Below are 21825 nucleotides of genomic sequence, written 5' to 3'. Positions count from 1 at the left end.
TTGTCCTTCTGGAAGGCTAAAAGATAAGTAGGGGCCGCTGATATTCTCTGTCGCCCCCCTATCTGTTCCGATTAGGTAGCCTTGCCTTGCCGGCGCGCCAGTCAGTTCTCGTTTTGATTAGTTACAGCATTATAGAATCATTCCCTTTATTTTATTAATTTATTTATGGGAATTTTTGACCATTCTTCCAGGAGAGCATTTGTGAGGTCAGGCACTGATGTTGGACAAGACGGCCTGGCTCACAATCTCCATTTTAATTCATCCCAAAGGTGTTCTATCGGGTTAACAGGCCAGTCAAGTTCCTCCACATCAGGCTCACACATCCATGCCCTTATGGACCTCGCTTTGTGCACTGGGGCACAGTCATGTTGGAACAGGAAGGGGCCATCCCCAAACTGTTAACACAAAGTTGTCCAAAATTGCTTTGAATGCTGCAGTATTAAGAATTCCTTTGACTGGAACTAAGGGGCCAAGCCCAACCCCTGAAAAACAACCCCACACCATAACCCCCCCTCCACCAAACTTTTCACTTGGCACAATGCAGTCAGGCAAGTACTGTTCTCCTGGCAACCGCCAAACCGAGACTCGTCCATCGGATTTCCAGACAGAGAAGCGTGATTCGTCACTCCAGATTACACATCTCCATTGCTCTAGAGTCCAGTGGCAGCGTGCTTTTATATTTAGTAGCGAGGAAATTTCACGAATGGACTTATTGCACAGGTAGGGTTGCCAACCGTCCCGAATTGTCCGGGACATCCCAAAATATAGGTGATTTTGATTCGTCCCTGAAGGGACGAATCAAAAGAGAGAGAAAAAACCTATAAAAAACCTTGGAAAAAATCGGTGGTTTGAGCGAGTAGTTAGGCGATTATTATTATTTAAAATCCAATTGTATTAGTGAAACAGGTTAGCAGTTAGTGTGATTCAGGCATAAGAATAGTGAGGGACATATAGTTATACTAGGTGTAATATCAAGGTTTTGCTTGGATTCAGTTAGAAACATAAATCAAAAAGCTAGAGTTCGCATAGACACATAGATTACATATACATATATTAACATGGCTAACATAGACAAAGACTGTTGTCTGAAACTGGGTTTTTGCATTGTTCTATGCTATACAAGTTAATTAAAACTAAACCATTCCTATAACCTGCTCAACATACACAAACCTAGATATGATGAGTATTCTGATTAAGTAGCTAATTAGCTAATTAATTGCTATGCACAGTCAATACTCTGATGATATGTAAATACAGAAATTATGTTTTAACAATACACAACCATGGGAACAAATAATCTCTATAAATGATATAAAACCCAATTTAGGTTTTGATTGTCAAGAGACTGGGGGAAATTCTGGTGCATATAAATTAAACATGCAAATAATGCAGATAATGCCAAACAGCCAAGGTACAAAGACTACACATGGTGTGAGCAAAGTAAACTGCAGCAGATTTTAAAAGTAAATAGTACACAAATGGATGTAAAATTTTGAGGAGCAGAATGTGAGACTAAATGTGAATATTTAAAGATGAGAATAATAATCATCTGCAAATAAATTATGTGCAGTTAGAACACAAGGCACCGGATTGTATTATAAAAAGAGAGGATGCTTCCTGACGTATTATGGCTATGGGTGGGGAGTGTAATGTCTGGAGAAAGTGTGATGTCGGTCACCAGTTGTCTGACAGCTTCGGGCAGCGATAATCCCCAGTAGCATTTTTAGCACTGCATGGTGGAATGAGCTGGTGGCTAAATATGCTACATTATAGATGCCACTGAAGTAGAAGTGCAGACTTGTTCATAATATTGCTAACATCCTCTTCTCTGCTTCTGATATTAGTGCAAGAGAGGTTTCGCGACTATACACAAGAGACATTAATAATCTAACGTTTTTATGATTCGTAGTAGTTGATTTACGGTTGGCAAAATGTTATCACATGCTAATTGCAGATATAGGATACCTATGACATAATATAAAAATAATCAAAAAGAAATTATATTGTATTATGCACATTTTTAGGTTTTTATTGCCCTCCTGCACGACAAGCTCTACTACCTGCGCGAACCTGACTGCACCTGCAGATGGATCACAGACTTCCTGACGAACAGGAAGCAACATGTGAACATGGGGAAATATATTTCTATCTCCCAGACCATCAGCACCGGATCTCCGCAAGGCTGCGTCCTTTCTCCCCTCCTATTCGTCCCTCTACCCAAACAGCTGCACCTCCACCCACTCATCTGTCAAGCTCCTGAAATTTGCAGATGACACCACCCTCATTGGACTCATCTCTGATGGGGACGAGTCTGCCTACAGACAGGAGATTGATCACCTGGTGTCCTGGTGCAATGGGAATAACCTTGAGCTCAACGCCCTGAAGACAGTGGAGATGACTGTGGACTTCAGGAAAAGCTCTGCCCCACCTCTACCCGTTTTCCTGCTCGGCTCACCAGTCACTGCTGTGGAGTACTTCTGCTTCCTGGGCACCACGATCAGCAAGGACCTCAAGTGGGAGATGAACATCTGTTCTCTCACCAAAAAAGCTCAACAGAGAATGTTCTTCCTGAGGCAGCTGAAGAAGTTCAGTCTGCCAAAGACTATGATGGTGCACTTCTACACTGACATCATTGAGTCCATCCTCACCACCTCCATCACCGTCTGGTACCCTGCTGCCACTGCTAAGGACAAGAGCAGACTACAGCGCATCATCCACTCTGCTGAGAAGACAATCGGCTGCAACCTTCCACCTTTACAGGACCTGTATTACTCCAGGTCTTTGAAAAGAGCAGGAAGGATTATGGCTGATTCCTCTCACCTTGGTCACGAACTCCTTCGGACTCTCCTGAAGAAGATATTTTGCACGTTTAATAACGAGGTCGAGTGACAACTTTTCCGCACTATTGGAAATTGCTATTGGAAATTTTGATTTTTTTCACCCCACCCTAACAAGCATGCATTCTCTTAAATATGTATATATTTCCACTGCTGTATCATATTCCATATTCACTATTTATATTAGTACCTGTACATAGTCTATGTATATATATTTATATATTAACCACCTCATCTCTCGATGTCTGGCACCAACCACCAAAGCAAATTCCTTGTATGTGTGAACGTACTTGGCAATTATCTCGATTCTGATTATTCTGCCGTATTTGCTATAGCAGACTGTGCACAACTATAATGTTTCGAAACATTGTTTGTTTCGAATGTTTCGAAATTGTTTTGATGACTCGAAATTGCCATCTCTACCTATCACAATACCACGCTTGAATTTTACTGAGCTCCTGAGAGCGACCCATTCTTTCGGAAATGTTTGTAGAAGCAGTCTGCATGCCTAGGTGTTTGCTTTTGTACGCCTGTGGCTATGGAAGCGATTTGAACACCTGCATTCAGTGATTTGGAGGGGTGTCGTAATTCTTTTGGCAATATAGTGTATATTTAATGCGCACTTTAATGAAACTTCATTATTCGTTTATGAATGTCAAAGCCGTTCTACGCTTTAATGATGTCGGTGAAAGGTGCCGATAAGAATTATACGAAAGCAAAATTAAAGCATGTAACTGAAGACGTCTGTTCATTAGATAACAGATATGTTAATGAAACCTATAATAATGGTGCAATTGTTCGTGGTTTTATACGGGGCTATCCCGGGCTCTGATGATCCCCTGGTCGGAAATTCAGTCTCACTTCGGCCCTGACTACTTTGCTCATTTTACTTCACTTGCTCCAAGTCAGACATAAAATTTTGTCATATTATACAAGGCAATTAACCTCCACGTCGAAATTTTCATAAATTTTGAGCTTCAGTGGTTGATTAAAAGCTGAAATATCATTTGTAGCAACCAATATATGCATTGCTGACTGAACACTTAGCTCTTGAATATAAATATAAAAGTATATGTTAAAGTGAAAGGACTTTTTAATAAGTACATTTGTACCCTGTTGAGGCGGCATGAAAATGCATGTCTGTATCGGATTTTTAAAAGCGTATTTTTATGCCACCTAAACACATTTTTACCGTGTCTAGACAAAAAATCCGTGTGGAGATGTATAAAGGGGAAAATGCAGTATTTGGCGTATTATGTTTCATGGTTTAAACGCCAACAGTGATTTATAACGTTCGCTAAGGCCACTTAAAATTAATAAATTGTTTTACATGGCCGCCCGCCTCAATTTTTTGGTGCCGCTTCGATTTTTTTTATATTTAATATTTTTCAAAAAATCCGTTTTTTTCACCTCAAAAACTGTCAGATATCGTCAATGTGCCAAATCCTGATATCCTGTGCACTGTGAGCAAGTAGTCTCTTGTAGGGTGGTCCAATAATAGTGACCCTCATTGAGGTCAAACAACAGCACTTCTATTGTTTGAAACAATGGAAGTGCTGTTGTTTTGCTATTGTCAGGAGGACGCTTTTATTGGGCCATTCTGTGGCAAGACCATTAAACACTTAGACTAGGCATTTGTTTTGAAGGTTTCTCTTTTCTTTTAATTGTTTGAACTGTTGAGAGTTTAAAATGTTGAGATACTGACAAATTAAAGTTTAATTTTCTAGTTTTAGTATATCTCTGTTGCCGATGGTCTTTTTGCTAAAAATATTAAATATAAAATCCCCTACTCACCAATATTTTAGAAGTTTGAGTCATGTAAAACAATTTATTAATTTTAAGTGGCCTAAACTCTGGTAAAGACTCGGTTAACCAGTATGATCGAGCTCACAAGCGCCCCCCAGCGTCATTTCTCTGGAGGCATTTCTTTCCGTGTGCCTGCGCCGTGTTTTTCAGGAGCTGTGGTTTCAGGCTTGAGTTGATAAAACCCCTGCATGGTAGCAACCGCTATTTTTGCTTGTTTTTATATTATTACTACTTTAATTACTATTGTATTATTTCAGATCGCACATCAGATATGTGAGTAGATTCAGATTTTTGTGGTTTTCCATTAATAATTTAGTTATTAGCTTGCTGAGTATGCTTTAGTGGACATAGACCAAACCTTGTAGGGATCTCTGTATATGACTAAGTAGGTGGTTATAATTTCTGAATATAAAATGGCCAGGAAATGCGCACCAAGGCGAGCTAAAGTAAATAGCGACGGCTTGTCTGCACCCCAACATGGCGCGGGCGCCCTTCCCGCCATTTGTTCCCGCCAATCGCTAAGCAGGATTTTCGCGCTTCCGGGTGCGGTCAGTGTGTAGGCGCCCGCCATCAGAAGCTGTCTGCTTAACGGGGACTGCTTGCCGCTCGGACTCCTGTAGCATCTGCTCGTATGTTCAAATTTAAGCAGTAACTACTTAATGGTTATTTTTGGTGCTCCAATAGGGGCCTGCTGTTCACGAAACAATTAAGTCAGTTTATTAGCAATGTAAAATTTGTTTCTGTGTATGTCAAAGCAACTGACTAACAACAGAATACTTGCTATGTAGCACTTGGTAGCCTTTCTTCCTAAGCAATTGCGCTAACTCCTTCCGCTGATAAATGTAATATAGACTGGATCTGAGTGCACTTTTTGTCTGAGTTGCTTTTTGTTGCCCTACCGCTCAAATACCTCCTTTTCGCCCTAGTTTGTTACCGAGGTGTGGTTGGACCAGGCCAGGCGCCGGCTTGGCTAACTAGTGTCCCGTGGGTCGTTGGCTGATTTACCGGACTCCTTTGAGTTCAGGCCGTGGGTGGAAGCTTAATTTTGCAAGATAGCTGCCAGTTATAAAACAGACCTTGAGGAGGTTAGCGGAACCACGGCGTTTCTGCGCTTTGTGCTGGTTAGATATTTTGGTGTGCAAAGGTTTTATCTAAACCAGCGCCTCGGGCATCGTGTAAATCGAGTACGTTTCACATTTATTAACAGTTAGTATAACATTTTTTAATTTAGAGTGATGGATGTGGGTTTAACCGCTCCGTGTGTGAATTTTTGTCCGCTAAGCAAAATTTAAATAGGTTTGTTTGAGGTTGTAAAAAGCCTCTAGATATCTTAGATTACATATTTCTCTTAACACTCATCCTTGTTTCCCACAGCACAGTTGGTGAAACCATGGAGGATTGGGAAGAAGACAACCAGGTGTGCAAAGGCGTCTGAGCTCGTTGATATATATTGTAAAAAACAAAACGTTCGCAACTGTATTGAAAATGCATAGTTCTTATGCTTTGATCCTGTTTTCCTTGCAGGACACTTCTGGAGGCAACATTGTAAATAATGGTAGGTGCAGAGTTAAGTCGTTCCCATTCCTTGACTCTTCAGGTCAGGTCTGAATGAAGCCAGTGCTGCTATCAGGCAGTTCACTGCCCACCTATTTCACCAGTCAGGTTGTCATGGGTGCTTGTTCGGAAACTTTAACCCCCTGGGGTCTGAGGCCTCTCAGCCACTTTCGGGGTAGTCTGACATGCCTTGACAATTTTAAATATTTCACCTATCTAAAAAACATTTATACCAAAGTGTTACATTTGCTTTTATTCAGCACAAACTCGGCACCAATAATCTGAGACCACTTAGAATATTTATTCTATTTTTTGTTAAAATCAACTTTAAACATATGCTTTCCAAAAACCTGTTTTCAGACATGCTGAGAAATTGTAAAAAATCACATTATAGTCATTTCTAGCCAAGAATTTTGAGCTCTGAAGCTTATAGACACAGGGGTTGGCTACACATAGGTGTAAGAGATATTTTGAAATTTTATGTGGTTTGATTACTTTAGTGACACACTTTTTCCTCAAAGTCAGTGGCCTGCACAATGAATATTGATGAGATAGTTGTCCCCACACCTGTAGTAGTTTGCATACTGTTAATGGCCCATCAGTCTGGAATGTCACTGCACCCCACACCCATAACCTCGGAAAGGTAGTTTGAAATGCAAGAAAAGTAGCAACAATAAGATCCTTTTCACAGTTTATTGATAGATGGAATGAAAAATGAAAAATTGTTACCATATAAATAAGATGCAGTGCCTATGCAGAGTTAACAGAAATAAAATAATTCACTATTATTAACGCTTTGGGGACGAGGGCATTGTCAACCACGTATCTTTCTTGTGTATTTCAGTTTATATCTCGCTGAAATCATTATGTAGAATCATGAAAAAAACACTGACTAAATCCATAATCTGTCTTCTTTTCAAAAGTTCCATTGTCAGAAGTATTAAAGTTTTTAAAATTAGGTTAAATCACCAAAAAAGTAAACCATGTCACCTTTCTTTGTTTTACCTGCATCGGGGGCGTATAGTACTGCTCTTAGCTGCAGATCGCTATTCACTTTCTCAATAGGCTGGGTTTGAACTGGCGACCGTATAATTACAGGCATACAAGCTTAGCCCACTGAGCCATGAACACAGGTATGAGCTTCGCTGATGAAAGTGGCAACACTGGCGCAAAGCTTCAGCGGCAGCGACGTATCCGTGTGCTATATTGTAGCCGATCAGTGTAAACACTACCCAGACATGTGCTCTTGTTTATTTCAATCACAATGGGCGTATTCACATATTTGTTTACCCAATACTAAGTGTCGATTTATCATGTTATCATGCGAATAGCGCGATTTGCAAGTGGGTGGCCGATCAGAGCTGCTTTGAGACGCAGACGCTTAAGTCAGTCACTCTTGTTCTTTCTGTTCGTATCACGAAGCTGTACAAATATATTTAGTTTCTGCCTATATATATTTGAAAAGTAGACCATCCAAGGTTTCTGAGGGTGTTTTTTAAATGTGTATATGACAAAAACTCGCTGTGTTATTTAAACGGTTTGGCGAAATTTCTGTCAGATCCCGCCAGCGGGATCGCTGACTCCAGAGGGTTAAGGGGGCTTGCAGCATTTGGTGTGAAATGAAGGATTGGGCACCATGGACCTGCTTGGTGCTTGCAAGTAAATACACACAGCTGACGTTGTGTGATCTGTAGGGCTCCTGCTCTATGTGAGTGTGAAGACTTTTCAATGAAGATCTGCACTTTAATTGAATGGTACCACCTTGGGTGCTCATCTTATTTGGGATCCAAGCGTATGTCCCTTATGACTCTTTATTTGAGACCTTGTCCTATTAAGGTTACTGGGTTGGGAGTGCCAAGAGTTCAGTACTTAATGCGATGCAGGTGAGCTGAGTTTGCCTAAAAGCTGATCCTTATGTTTTTCCCTTTCGTATTCCCTTGCAGCTCCCATAAGCTCATGGAACAGTGGTGATTACCAGAGTAAAAGTCATGGGAGCCTTAACGGTGGGTCATTGTGCTTTTTGTGTATCCATGTCTGCAGTATCGGTGGAATACTTTATTTTCAAAGAGATGATGTACAGCTGTTGGTGGATGAATGCAAACTCTACAACCCGTGTGGATAACATGGATTTTGACTTTTGAAAAGAATCATGTACAAACTTGCGTTCCAATGGCAAAGTGCTTACTCGGGCATTGCTGTTTTTCTATAATGTGTGGTTATTTAATGTAAGACCTTCCACTCAAGGTTGTTGTTTGTTCTTTTTCTTACATGTTGCTCTTGTGTGTTCAGACAGTGAAAGCAGTTCTTGGAACAGTTCTGGAGGCAGCTTTGGCGGGAGTGGAAGGGGCAGTGGTGAGGGTCTTTTAGGATGAACTGGGGATTATATTTTATTTACAGCATGTTGCCCCTGGATTTCAGAAGTACAGAATCACTTGCTGAAAGCCTCCCCCCCCCCCCCCTTTTGTTTTTTTACAGGTAGGGGTTCGAGGGGAGGAGGTGGAGGGTACAGGGGCTCCAGTGCCTCAGGTTGTCTCTCAATTTTTTTAATATAACTGCTAAGAAACATTAGTTAAAGTTAACATTTGAGTGTTTTTGGGACGATTTTCAGTTGATTAAAGGGATTTGTTTCTGATGTACCCATAGCCAAATAATAATAAAAAAATCTTCGTTATGTAAGCAATTGAAGTGTTAAACTTATGTATACATGATGTTTTCCCATTGTGGAAATAAGCTTTATTTCTTGATTGGACTAATACATTTTGGGATTTTTACTGGCTCTTTCTCTTCTCTCTCTATACTGATTATTGATTTAAAACTGCCAGTGTACAAAGCCTAGAGTTTATGATCATATGTTCATCTTGCTTTCCTGTCTATCTCTGAGCTAACCTATGAATGTAATGGGTAACCTACATTTCTGGAATATTTGGATTCAGATAATGCTAAATCTTTTGGAGGAAAAGGACCTCAAGTGTACAATGAGGACAGTTGTGATGGAGATGGTGAAAATAATAGTAAGTGCAGTAATAGTTTTATTCGCTTATTGCAGCAGATTCACGCATGTTGTATTATACACTCTGCATCCAGTGTGTTTTAAATGATTAAATTTGCAGTCATGTGCTAACATTAAGGGTTACTTTTTAAGTAGCTATAATAGTTCATAGATGTATTTTTATGGAAAGATTTGTGGGATTTCTACTTTTGCAAACTGAAAGTCTGTTAGTTGACTAGTGGCATATGAAATGATTTCAAACCAGGTGCCAAAACATAAAGGTAGGAATTTACACCAGCAGTAAGCACTTAAACACACACCCCAATTTCCCAGACATCCAGTTTACTGTGACCTGGCTTTGCCGTCTTAAGGGAGTTGAAGTGCTGGAACCTAATAATGGTGCTATTCCTGTAATTGGGTTCCTGTTAAAAAGATGGTGATGTAGATATGGAATAATGAGTCAGCCAGCGTAACCTGTCTGGTGCAGGTCACGTGGTTTCCTGTAATCAGCCTCTCAAATGTTTATTGGTGCGTGGCAGGAATGCTACTAGGATCCAGGGCCAGATGATTGTTGTGGCGAAATGACAAGCGTGCCTCTTTCATGTTATTTTGCTCCTTTTGGCTTCTGATGTGAACCTCAGTGTCGCTCCTCAGGTAATGAGGACAGCTCCTGGGGTGGTGCTCCAGGTGGATATGGGGGAAGAGCCAGAGGTCGAGGCAAGTTCTCCAGCCCCAGTTTAATTTTCGTCTTCCTCCTTTCGTAGGCAGCGATGGTTTTTACTGGCATCAATTAAGTCCTAATGCATAGCTTTCAACTTGTAAAATGAGCCTGCAGTGTAGTAAATTGATGGAAGCCTTAGTCATCTGTGTGTTTTGTTGTTGTGCTCTGCCGGAGGTGGGGGGTCACGTGGTGGCAGCAGAGGAGGGTTCAGCAGAGGAGGGTTCAGCAGCGCCCCCTCAGGTAATTTTGAGGTTGCACGTGAAGTCGATGCGATATACAGCAGGGCTCTTCAAATCTGGCACTTGGTTCCAAATCCAGGCCTTGTTTTCAGCTCTCCCAGGCAGTTAAATAATTACCGATTTCTGACTGGCCAGAGGCTTCCCACCTGAAGCCTCAAATAGGATGTCATGCAATGCAGAAATGGGCACTTAAGCTTACTTGTCTATACGGCTGCATGCCTGACTTTGTGCTGTACGTGCTCAAAACCTTGTCATTTGGTAGAACTGTGAAATGGGTGAAATGCATTGGTTTGTAATAACGAAATCACACATTTCTCTGTCACTTGTGAAAATATTGCATGAAGGAGCTTCAGTGGCTTGTCAGCCTGTGGTATAGTCAGGGTTCCCGCTGCCGCTCGTCACTCTCGTCATTGACGAAAACGGAACCCATGGTGGCGAAGAAAAACGGCATCAAATCGTTACTCTGGCGAATTCAATTTTCAAATGACGAATTTTGAATTTTTGAAAAGTCGAATTTAATTTTTCCCCAATTTTCAACCGTAGCACCCGTAGCGCCTAATCAAAACTGTCCCGGTGCCCCGGACACACGATCGTCGATCATCCATGTCAAATGAGCATGGGCCGTTCTAAAAGTAGCAAATGTTATCGATCGGTGTGGGGACATTCTAAAACGCTTAATGTGAAAACGCGTAATGTGGTTTAATGTACCAAAATAGCGACCAATAATCACCAAATTTCGCACACACACATCTGGTCATAAAGACTTTCACCTGACAAAAAATCTAAACCGAAATACAAGGAATATGGACTTTATTTTACGTTAAGCGTTTTCCCCTCCATTGACACCCATTATAAGGAAAAGTACCAAGACAGCCACCAAAAATTACTATATTTCTCACACATATATCTGGTCATAAACACTTTCACCTGACAAGAAATCTAAACCGAAATGCTAAGAATAAGGACTTTACACTACGTTAAGCGTTTTCCCCTCCATTGACACCCATTATAAGGAAAAGGCTTAATGTAAAATAAAGTCCATATTCCTTGTATTTCGGTTTATATTTTTTTGACAGGTGAAAGTGTTTATGACCAGATATATGTGTGAGAAATTTGGTGATTTTTGTTGGCTGTCTTGGTACTTTAAGTTACATTAAGCCTTTTCCTTATAATGGGCGTCAATGGAGGGGAAAACGCTTAACGTAAAATAAAATCCATATTCCTTGTATTTCGGTTTTGATTTTTTGTCAGGTGAAAGTCTTTATGACGACCGGATGTGTGTGTGCGAAATTTGGTGATTATTGGTCGCTATTTTGGTACATTAAACCACATGAAGCGTTTTCACATTAAGCGTTTTAGAATGTCCCTCTCAAAGGTACTATGAAACACTGGGAAAGTATTAGCTTACCTTTTATATATGTATGAATGAATGAATGAATGAATGAATGATTGGAACATAATTTCCGAAATGCGTACTATACAACATGTTTTCAGCACGCCGGCACGCAAATTTTTACACAGTATTCACGATTCTCCCAACCTTATCAAGTAGACTCGTCACTCGCCCATGCCGTTAGTTGACCAATCACACTGTGATTGTCAGAAGAGATGTATATTCAGTGAGTTTAATGATTAATTTATTAAGAAGCGGCGAGAGAGTGACAAAAAAAAACAGATGCTGAAAAAAAGTGAAGAATTTGATTAGTAGAAGCAAAAATACAAAGAAAAGTGAAGAATTGAAATCAAACTCCAGGGGGAACCCTGTATAGTACTCTATGTAGTTACGATTATCACTGTATAATTGTACTTTATTCCGACTTGCCTACAAATTCAGCTTAAAGATGCATAGAGAACGAATCTCGTTCATAACCAGGGTACTGCTGTGTGTCCTTCAGTTTTAATCAAATTTAGACTATTTTTTAACGTTTGCTGTCATATTATTTGTGATTGTCTAAATATAAAATTGTAAAATTAAACCCTAGGGTTATTGTATAATTTTGTACAGGAAGTACAGTTTCAAAAGCTATCAAAGCTTTTAGTCTTGTGAAAGGCAAAGGATAGTCTGGGTTGAATATTGCTACATTTATCTGTTTGTGTTTCTAAACAGGAACGGGGGATTTTGGGAATGAAGATGGTATGTGTTGCTTTCGCTACTATTACAAATCGTGCATTTTATGATTTCTGGCCAAAGAACCTACTTGTATTGGAGACAAACATTTCATTTGTTTGCTTTTATCATGCACAGGGTTCAGAAGTGACTCTGGAGGGCGCGGTGGCAGAGGTCGGGGCGGTTTCCGTCAGGGTTTGTATTTGTAACACACTGCCCTCCCCATGTGTTGGCTAACCTTAGAATATATGCATGAACCATTGACCAGCACTGTACTTCGTTTCAAATGTTTACGCAGTTTTAAGTCGGGCCCTGTAATTGGAACGTCGCCAGTTTCGGTCACATCTCTGTTTGGCCCTTAATTGCCCGAGAAATGCCCCAGGTACTGGATAAATGGCCAACACTGTGTTTGAATCACAAGCTTCTCTGTTTTCCTCAAAGGTGGCAAGATGGGACACGTGAAAATGAAAGCATTGTAATGTACCTATACTTAAGCGAACTGCAAAATTGGTTTCATTTCAAAATTAGCACAATCCAAATTCCTGGGAACTCTGCTCACGGTTGTGAGGGCCGTGCTTCACCATATGTCACGCGCTGAGCTTGTGCAGGCTGCTTTACTTGGAAGGGATGCTGACGGGAAATGTTGCTCATCACAGGGGGCTCCTTTGAGGGTGGAGGAAGAGGCAGTAGAGGGAGATCTGGAGGGGGAGGTCAGTCTCTTTCTCTCTTTCGCACTCACCCTCTGTTCTCTCTCCCCAACTTCCTTTACCACAACTTTTTTTTTTCCCTTCCCATCTAGGATATCGAGGAAGAGATGAGGAAGTGTTTTCTGATGCAAAAGGTTCTGTTTGGTTTGTCATTGGTCTTTTTTAAAAAAATATTTTTAATATTTGCTTTTTTACCTAACATCCCCTCACCCTCCCCATGTAGATTCCTCAGAAAGTAAAGGCCCACAGGATGGGGAAAATGCAGGTGCGTAACAAGTACTGTTTTCTGGAAGTGGATTGGGATATAGGCGGTGATAAGGTCACTCAGTGGGTAGCACTGTTTGCTTATCCCTCTGGTGTTAGGAGCTTAAATCCTGCTCCCCCACTGTCTGGGCTGTGAAGCTTTCTCCCCATGTTGGGTGGAGCCATGGTGCAAATATTTGCATTTAAGCTAACTTTGTTTAAGCTAACTTTGTGTGTGCATGCAAGTGTGTGTGCCATGGACTGGCATCTGAATGGGCCTGTAAACTCCCTGCCCTCCCTGTGCTGCCTGGCATAGGTTCCAGGCCTGCTGCATTCTTCCCATGATCCTGCTGGTCATAAGTGGTTTGGAATTATGGATGGATTTCGTATGCCAGTGTATTTTGGTGATCGGTGGTCATTGTTGACACACCACAGCACACAGTGCACAACAATGAAATGTACATTTAACCCATATGTGATATAGTGACATAGGAGGCAGCTAATTCAGCGCCCGGGGAGCAGTGCTTGGGGACGGTACCTTGCTCAGGGTACCGCAGTGTTACTTTGCTGGTTCGGGGATTCGAATTGGCAATCTTTCAATTACAAGTGCACCTCCCTAACCATTAGGCCACTAACTGTGGTTTGATTGCTGGAACTCTGTTTCTTGGGATAAATTATATGCTGTCTCTCCTAATCCAGTTTTGTCGACTCACCTTGTCTATCAGGTCCAAAGGTTATTTATGTACCTCCTCCCCCTCCTGAAGAGGAGAGCTCTATTTTTGCCCACTATGAAACGGGTATCAACTTTGACAAGTATGATGACATCCTGGTGGAGGTCAGCGGGCACAACCCACCACCGGCCATTGTGGTAAGTGCTCTTGTGGAGGTTGGGCAGCCTTTTAAAATGTTATTACCTTACCTTTAAATGCGGCTTTTTTCCAATAATATATTGCCATTTGTCTTCCAATTACTCACCCTGGTCCAGACCACAGGCATTTGGTCACTGATATGACTTGAATTGCATAATTTACAGTTTGACCACTGAATTACTTTGGAATGACTTTTTTCTGTTTATTACGTTCATTTCTGTACCAGTAAATTTTGTGGCTTGTTTTGAGTGCAGTTGCTCCGCTTGAAACTTGTGCTTGAATCACTGTGACAGTCATTTGAAGAGGCCGCGCTCTGCGAGTCATTGAGCAGGAACGTCATGAAATCGGGCTACGTGAAGCCCACGCCGGTCCAGAAGTACGGCATCCCTATCGCCAAGGCGGGACGTGACTTAATGGCATGTGCGCAAACCGGTTCTGGGAAGACGGTGAGTTAGAGGAAGAATTCAGTGTGTCCAGGCTTGGGTTGGTCACTGCCCCCACTTGGGACCATTATGGCTGCGCTCCATTGTTTTCCAGTGACTTGGCGTTCTGGATGAACATTGACGGGCTGCCTCCCTAAAGTGGGAGGGAATGCTCCCTACCCTGATGATGATAAATATATATTCAGAAATGTTGCAGATGCTCTTAATCATTGGTTGTGAAAGTGATATACCGTAACTCGGGAAGTGCAAGCTTAAGGTATCTTGCTCTCACCCACATGAGAGCTGTTTTTGACAGGAGCTTAAAGAGCCTTGCTTGGGTGCATAGATCCTTTGTTAATCCTGAAAGGAGATTGCAGGTTTGCAGTAGTTGAACAGACATTTAGATTAGATATATATATACACACTTAAATTGTAACAAATAATGAGCAACATTAAATGGTAACATTGTAAGGAATATCAGGCGGAGTATTGCATGGATTTCTGTCGTAACGGCTTGGACAGGGAAGAGTGGGCCCCCAGGTCCTGATCTGGTCCCGATGCATCTGGAACCTTCTAAACACCTTCTCCACACTAGGCTGCCTTCCTGCTGCCCATACTCCAGCAGCTGATGACAGACGGGGTGGCAGCCAGCCGCTTCAGCGAGATCCAGGAGCCTGAGGTCATCATCGTGGCCCCAACCAGAGAGCTCATCAACCAGATCTATTTGGAGGCTAGAAAGTTTGCCTATGGGTATTTCTTCAACTGCCCCCTCCACAGCTACATAAATCATCTTTTCATTTTAAAGTCCTAGATATAGTTGAGCCTGATTTCAGTCTGTTAAGCATTTTTTGGTGCCGACTGTCCTGAGAGGACGTCTGAAGCAAGCCTGTTTCTTAAGCAGAAGTTGCTGTGTTTTGCGCTGATTTCATCACAGGACATGCGTGCGGCCTGTCGTCGTCTATGGGGGCATCAGCACAGGCTACACCATACGCGAGGTTCTCCGTGGCTGCAATGTGCTGTGTGGCACTCCTGGCCGCTTGCTGGACATTATTGGCAAAGGAAAGGTACTAAACTGATGGATGAACCAAATAATTGGATAGCAGCTTGGTAGATCCAATCCCTCTTTTTGTTCCTGAATAGTACAGCATAGGTTTTTGATGCAGTTTTATGCAGTTGTCAGCTCCGGAAGGATCCATATAAACAGAGATCCAGTTTTAAAGACAAGCTTGTTGGAAATATGATCGGCTTTATGCATTTTGCCTTTGTGAGTAATAGTGATTTGAGCTTCTGGGGATGTGACCTTCTCAGGTGGGACTGAGCAAGATTCGCTACTTGGTGCTGGATGAGGCCGATCGCATGCTGGACATGGGATTCGAGCCAGACATGCGCCGGCTGGTGTCCTCCCCTGGCATGCCCCCCAAAGAGCAGCGGCAGACCCTCATGTTCAGCGCCACCTTTCCTGATGACATCCAGAAGTACAATTGTGGCCGTGGGGGGGAGGGGGAAGGGAATTAACATACAACTTAACATGATATCCCAGACTTGCGTGTACAATATCGTGTTCAGCAGTGCTTGAGTTCCTGCATCGGGGGTGGGGGGGGTTACTCCCGGCAGGGGAAAGGAATGCCCTCAAGACTGTTTCTTCTCCTGTAGGCTTGCTGCCGACTTCCTTAAGGTTGACTACCTCTTCCTGGCCGTTGGGCAAGTCGGTGGTGCCTGCAGTGATGTGGAGCAGAACCTAATTCAGGTCTCCCAATTCTCTAAGAGGGATCAGCTTGTGGAGCTGCTGAACACAACCGGTACTCATTCCTCTCCATAGGCTTCTGTCCTTACGTGTGTCTGAAAAATAACGCCCCCTGGATTAAAAAGACCAAGCTCTCAGAAATTCTTTTGCTCCTCTGATAAAACAGCAGCTGGTAGTGTTGGGCAGTAGTGAGTGAAATGTTTAGTTCTAAGTTGGAAGCATTTCAGGTTTCGCAAACACTTCTATTGAAACATTATGGTCAAAGTGAAGTGCAAGTATTATGTTTCCTTCCCTGTTGGCAAATGTACTACTATTCAGTATAGAAATGTAATTTTTCCATACATCAGTCTAAAAATGAAAAGAAAATTACACCTATATCAGTGTTCTATGGATCAGATAAAGCAGCCATGACAAGCTTTTCACTCCACTGTGTTCATTAGAAGACTTTGGCAGTCCTAATTTTAACACCCAAAATAAGGATATAAGATGAAAATTCTGTCAGTACTTTGAAAATGTCTCGCAGCCGTGGACTGAAGTCATAACTTCAAGCAACCATATCTCTGGTGCTAAAATGGTAAAATCCATTATTTGCTTTGTTAGGTCTAGTTATGAAGAGAGAGGGTGTATTCCTTACTGCTGTGGGGTTGCCTTGGGTTTCTGTTGTGGCAAAAATGTGTTTTTTTTAAATTAGGCACAGAGCGCACAATGGTGTTTGTAGAGACGAAGAGAAAAGCGGATTTTATCGCAACATTTCTGTGTCAGGAGAACATATCAACTACAAGCATTCATGGGTAAGTGTATCGTGCCAGGCTTCTGGCTGCCACTGGCATGGTCCCCTGTCCTACTGGCATTAACACAGCGCCCCACACGAAAGTTTTATGAGCACCGTGCTGTACAGGACTCCTAGATGTATCAGACAGTGAATGTTTAAAATTGGCGTTTTAAATCCAGTAGAAACTGCAGAAAGATCTGTGAGCAGTGGGCTCTCCCCTGGGAAATCATGGGGAGGGTGTCGGGGGGGGGGGTTTCTGAGGACAAAATTGGATGCCTGCCATTAGGGCTGGGCAGTTTAACCCAAAATTTATATCACTGTATAATTTGCAGCACTGCTGGTAACGGTGTATATATTGCTGTATATTTGTTTTTCTTAATTTCAACAATGTGTTTCTGAAGGGGCAATGCACTGGTTTGTGAACTGCATAGCAGTTACTGTACTCTTAACTATTACCCGGACATATTTCACAGTACACTGGTATTTTAAGAACCTTTATTGTGGAAACGCAAACTGCAATAATAGAAATGATACAAAACCTGTTCTTAAGTAAGTTCCATCTCTGAAAAATGATGAAATCGATAAATTCAAGCTGCAAACTGCAAATAATTGACCAAGTACAGCAGGATGTTTTGTTCTGAGGTTATAGAAAAAGTTGCAACCACTGTTGCCCAACATAATTTGCAGATTATCTTTTTCTGCTTGTCTGTTTTTAAATCAACAAATTCCCTATGATGGAAGTTCCATTTTTTTTTAATTTTATTTTAAACCAAGTCCTCTTAAATGTGCCCAGCACTGTCAGCCAATACTTCATTTAAGCAGCATGGACTCTGACATTTTCTGGATTATGCTGGTGCAGGCTGGTGGTGACAAAGCCTGAGCCTGCATGACTGTTCAGCTGTGTGTGTGTGTGTGTGTGTGTGTGTGTGTGTGTGTGTGTGTGTGTGTGTGTGTGTGTGTGTGTGTGTGTGTGTGTGTGTGTGTGTGTGTGTGTGTGTGTGTGTGTGTGTGTGAGTGAGTGAGATACTGTATGTATAGAAATAGTTTATACCATCCACCTCTACCTGCCACGAATAAAGGTGGATGAGCTACAGAATTCAGCTGCAGACACTGTCAGTTTAAACTGACAACTCTGGAACGCCCTTGCTATGCAAGCATGGTTGACAGGTTTTAACATATCCCTGACATTAGTAACGCTTCATGGGAGAAAGTAATCTGATATGGTCCGAGTCATTCTACTGTCATCCGTCAGACTGGCATGTGTGCAGTTCTGGCAGTTGGCAGATTTCTCAAACACCAGGGTTTTCTCATGGTTCCAACTGGGCGTGTTTCTTGAATTTTGCTTCCCAATCGACTAGTCAACTAATAGCTTTACTAGTTGATGCTTTTGGTCATACTGGACTAGTCGCTGGCAATTTGGTTTCAGAATGTGTACCAGATTTTCAATAGTAAGTCTGTAAACCATCTTTGACTATTAGATTTCTTTGCCTATCTTTTGTTTGGCTTTGAAGAATGTATATTTTAAATTAGTGGCATTTTTAAAAACGTATCTGATGCCTGGATGTGTCTGTGTGCCATTTACAATGCAACAGGGCATCCAGAGGAAGCAGCCGTGTTTGAAGATGATAAACAGACTAAGCAGTACGGAAATGCTTTTACAAAAGATATCCGTTCTAGTGTTACCTGCAAATTATGCTGCCCTGAAGTACCACAAAAGCAGGGCTCAAATATAGACGAACCCGGCTCCGGTTCCTTTCATCATGTCCCAAAATTTTATTGAAAGATTCAAAGTATTTGTCTAAAACCAAAAAGTTAAATCCTCAGCTTTGAATTGAATTTTCATTAGTAGCTCTGACCAGACATTTCTTAGTGGATGAGATATTCCTACATGACACGTTTTCTGTCTTGTGTTTTTGTGTGTTGACTTATTTTGCTGATCTTTCTTTTGCCAAAACATCACTTCCTGACTAGACTGGTGGAGGTCAGTCGTGTGTAAGAAGCAAGTGGTGAATATATTTTTATGCATTTTCGCAGGGATATTACTAATGAAAAAGCAAGAATATAACTTGTAGTGATGTCATTGATGCATTTTATTACTGAAGTACTTCTTCACCATGAGATGGGCAATACCCATAATTTTTTCGTATTGTTTTAAAGTGGTAACGCATCCCAACAAATTAACATACTGCATCATAAATGCATATAGCGAATGTACAGGACCCCTTCTCTGAAGCTGACAGGGCTCCCTCCCAGATTCTGCTTTGACCATGCATGCTTACTACCATGCTTACTACCTAAAAATGAAACACCTGCTGCCAAGTACTCAGCCTCAGTAGCACTAACCAGACAGAGCAGAGGCAGAAAACTTTTTGTGTCGTGTCATAATTACGCAATCAGCAGTTTACTAAATTGCCAGAGTTGGTGACTGATTAAAAAATCAGCAGGTCACAAAACCCCCTAATGTGACGGTGGCCATAGAGCTTAGTATGTGCTTACTCTGCTGGTCACGTCTTTGTCGCAGTGACCGGGAGCAGAGAGAGCGGGAACAAGCCCTGGGTGACTTCCGCTCCGGGAAATGTCCTGTCCTGGTGGCCACTTCGGTCGCCGCACGGGGTCTGGACATTGAGCACGTCCAGCACGTGGTCAACTTTGACCTCCCGACTAACATCGACGAGTACGTGCACCGCATTGGCCGGACAGGCCGCTGTGGGAACACGGGCAGAGCGGTGTCATTCTTCGACCCCGAGTGCGACACCCCACTGGCTCGCTCCCTGGTGAAGGTCCTCTCCGGGGTAAGTGGGACCTTGTCCTATCCAGAGATGCATTCTAAATTTTGGGCCCAGGCAGTTTTACGTTCCGCTGCAACATGATTGGATGGAGCATGTTTCTGTTTAAGGCCCAGCAGGAAGTACCATCTTGGCTGGAAGACGTAGCATTCAGCGCACATGGGACAACTGGCTTTAATCCACGTGGGAAGGTCTTCGCTTCTGTCGATACACGCAAAGTATGTTACCTTTTTCTCTTTGTACTTGAATGGTGGCAGCTGATCCCTCACAGACACTTTTCTGAACATTAGACTTCAGTTTGGGAGTCATTGTAATTTGTGGGGGGAGTGTTTATGCTGGAGTTTATTTTTGGAATCGTACACTGGTTTGTTTGCTGTAAAAACAATTGTCTTTTTGGAAACATTTTTTCCAACATTTTCCATCTGTTGTTTTTGGCTACCCTGTCGTTTCTGGGGTCCCTTTTTCAGAAAAGGTCCTCGCCGCCAAATAAAAGTCCTTAACTATGCACACTGCGTGCAAGTGTCATAATGTTACTGTATAAGAACTGGAAACGTATGCTAAGCACTTTCCATGCTTGTTCAGATTCCGGTAAGTGTTGTGAGTTTGAGACACAAGTGGGGAAGAGGCTATAATGGTCTGCTGGTGAAGTATTTTCTGCTTAATCCTACTGTAGTCCCTGCCCTGACTGGCTGTTGTCTTTTAGGGAGGTTCGTTTCAGAAGGAGGAGAAGCTGCAGTCCATCACCCAGAGCCCAGCAGCCACTGCCAATGACGACGACGAAGAATGGGAATGAGTCCCCTTTGCTTTGTGGGACAGCTTTTGCAGTTGCGCCCTTATTTTCATTCCTGTCTTTAAAATATGCAGGACAGCATATTTTTCAGAAATGTAACTTATGTGCACAGTTGCTGGACAATATTGACCTTGACTCAGTGCACTTGGGTATCTCTGGCCATTTGCCAAAGTTTGGTTTCAAACTGATGTTACAAGTGTTGATTAAGTAGATGTGCTTTTGTTCAAGACCCTACTACCAGCACAGTTTATTAGTAATGTTTATCATTGCTGTGATTTCAAGATAGCAATGCAGACTTTAGGATGTTTAAATTACTGCATAGACTTGAGATCATAGCTGCCTTTATATTACCTAGATTTTTTCTTTTGTAGTTTTGGCAGAATGTTTACTTTGCTGTGGCAATTTGATGCATGTGCCTCATTTCCTAGGGTAAGAGTGTCCTGACAGCAATAAAATTAAGTTTTTGAATTTTGAATTTTCTTGTATTGCAGCTTGTGATTTTTCTTGTACGGTTTGCTTTAGGATTGCTTAGGGCCATGGGGAATGGGGGTAGTCGGATACTGTGCGAGTCAGTTTAAGGTGATGGTATTGTACTTATTTCTGGAAGGAGTCCACCCTTTTTATATGTCTGTGATTGTTTAAGGTTCAGTGACCGACTCATATTTGTCTTAAGTTGCTTATTCTATAGCGCAGATAGTATAGGGCAGAGGTCTCCAACTCCGGTCCTGGAGGGCTACTATCCAGTAGGTTTTCTATCCAACCTGACTTCTGATGAGCCACACCTGCTTTTGGATAAATACCAGGAACAGGTGTCAACTCATCAGAAGCAAGTAGGATAGAAAACTTCTGGATAGTAGCTCTCCAGGACTGGAGATGGAGACCCCTGCTATAGGGAATGAGGCAGCGTTGTATCCTGGATGATTATCAGTCACCCACAGGGTGCACCATGTGCAAGTGCCCAATCCTACACAAGGCAATTGAAAGATACCAATTACCCACGTCTTTGGAATGTGACAGGACACACCCAGTGGAGACCTGAGCTACAAGAAGATATCACCTCTGTTCTGTGCGGAGTTGCAAAGCCCTCACTAGTTTTATTAAACATTTTAAAATAATGAGTTTGCTTAGAATAAATAGAGGTTAGATTTAAATGTTTGTCTACCGCATGTCTTGCTTACTGTGGCAGCATGGTTGTCCCCCGGTGCTACAGGGCCAACCCACTCATTGTTCACAGCAAGC

The 21825-nt window shown here is 42.1% G+C and overlaps 1 protein-coding gene across 8 annotated transcripts; it reads left to right on the top strand.

Annotated features, from left to right (window-relative positions):
* Positions 1-4754: 4754 nt before the first annotated feature.
* ddx4 (DEAD (Asp-Glu-Ala-Asp) box polypeptide 4) lies at positions 4755-21061 on the top strand. 8 transcript variants are annotated; one of them, XM_072714828.1, is made up of 24 exons: positions 4755-4834; positions 6018-6060; positions 6168-6198; positions 8141-8200; positions 8487-8549; positions 8673-8723; positions 9131-9208; positions 9841-9904; positions 10080-10147; positions 12254-12280; positions 12392-12448; positions 12910-12963; positions 13053-13094; positions 13184-13225; positions 13929-14071; positions 14366-14518; positions 15090-15244; positions 15429-15558; positions 15803-15969; positions 16148-16293; positions 16930-17029; positions 19532-19802; positions 19907-20014; positions 20500-21061. In XM_072714828.1, the coding sequence occupies exons 2-24, from the start codon at positions 6034-6036 to the stop codon at positions 20587-20589; spliced, it is 2127 nt and encodes a 708-aa protein (XP_072570929.1). In that variant the 5' UTR covers positions 4755-4834; positions 6018-6033; the 3' UTR covers positions 20590-21061. The 8 variants fall into 8 exon arrangements, with proteins under 8 accessions (XP_072570929.1, XP_072570928.1, XP_072570932.1 ...); XM_072714827.1 differs by having other exon boundaries at positions 4764-4916; XM_072714831.1 differs by lacking the exon at positions 4755-4834 and adding an exon at positions 5125-5272 and having other exon boundaries at positions 6023-6060.
* Positions 21062-21825: the final 764 nt, after the last annotated feature.

This window comes from Paramormyrops kingsleyae, chromosome 7, assembly GCF_048594095.1.
Source record: "Paramormyrops kingsleyae isolate MSU_618 chromosome 7, PKINGS_0.4, whole genome shotgun sequence".
In the NCBI taxonomy this organism is placed as follows: Eukaryota; Metazoa; Chordata; class Actinopteri; order Osteoglossiformes; family Mormyridae; genus Paramormyrops; species Paramormyrops kingsleyae.
This window is presented reverse-complemented; position numbering and strand designations above follow the sequence as displayed.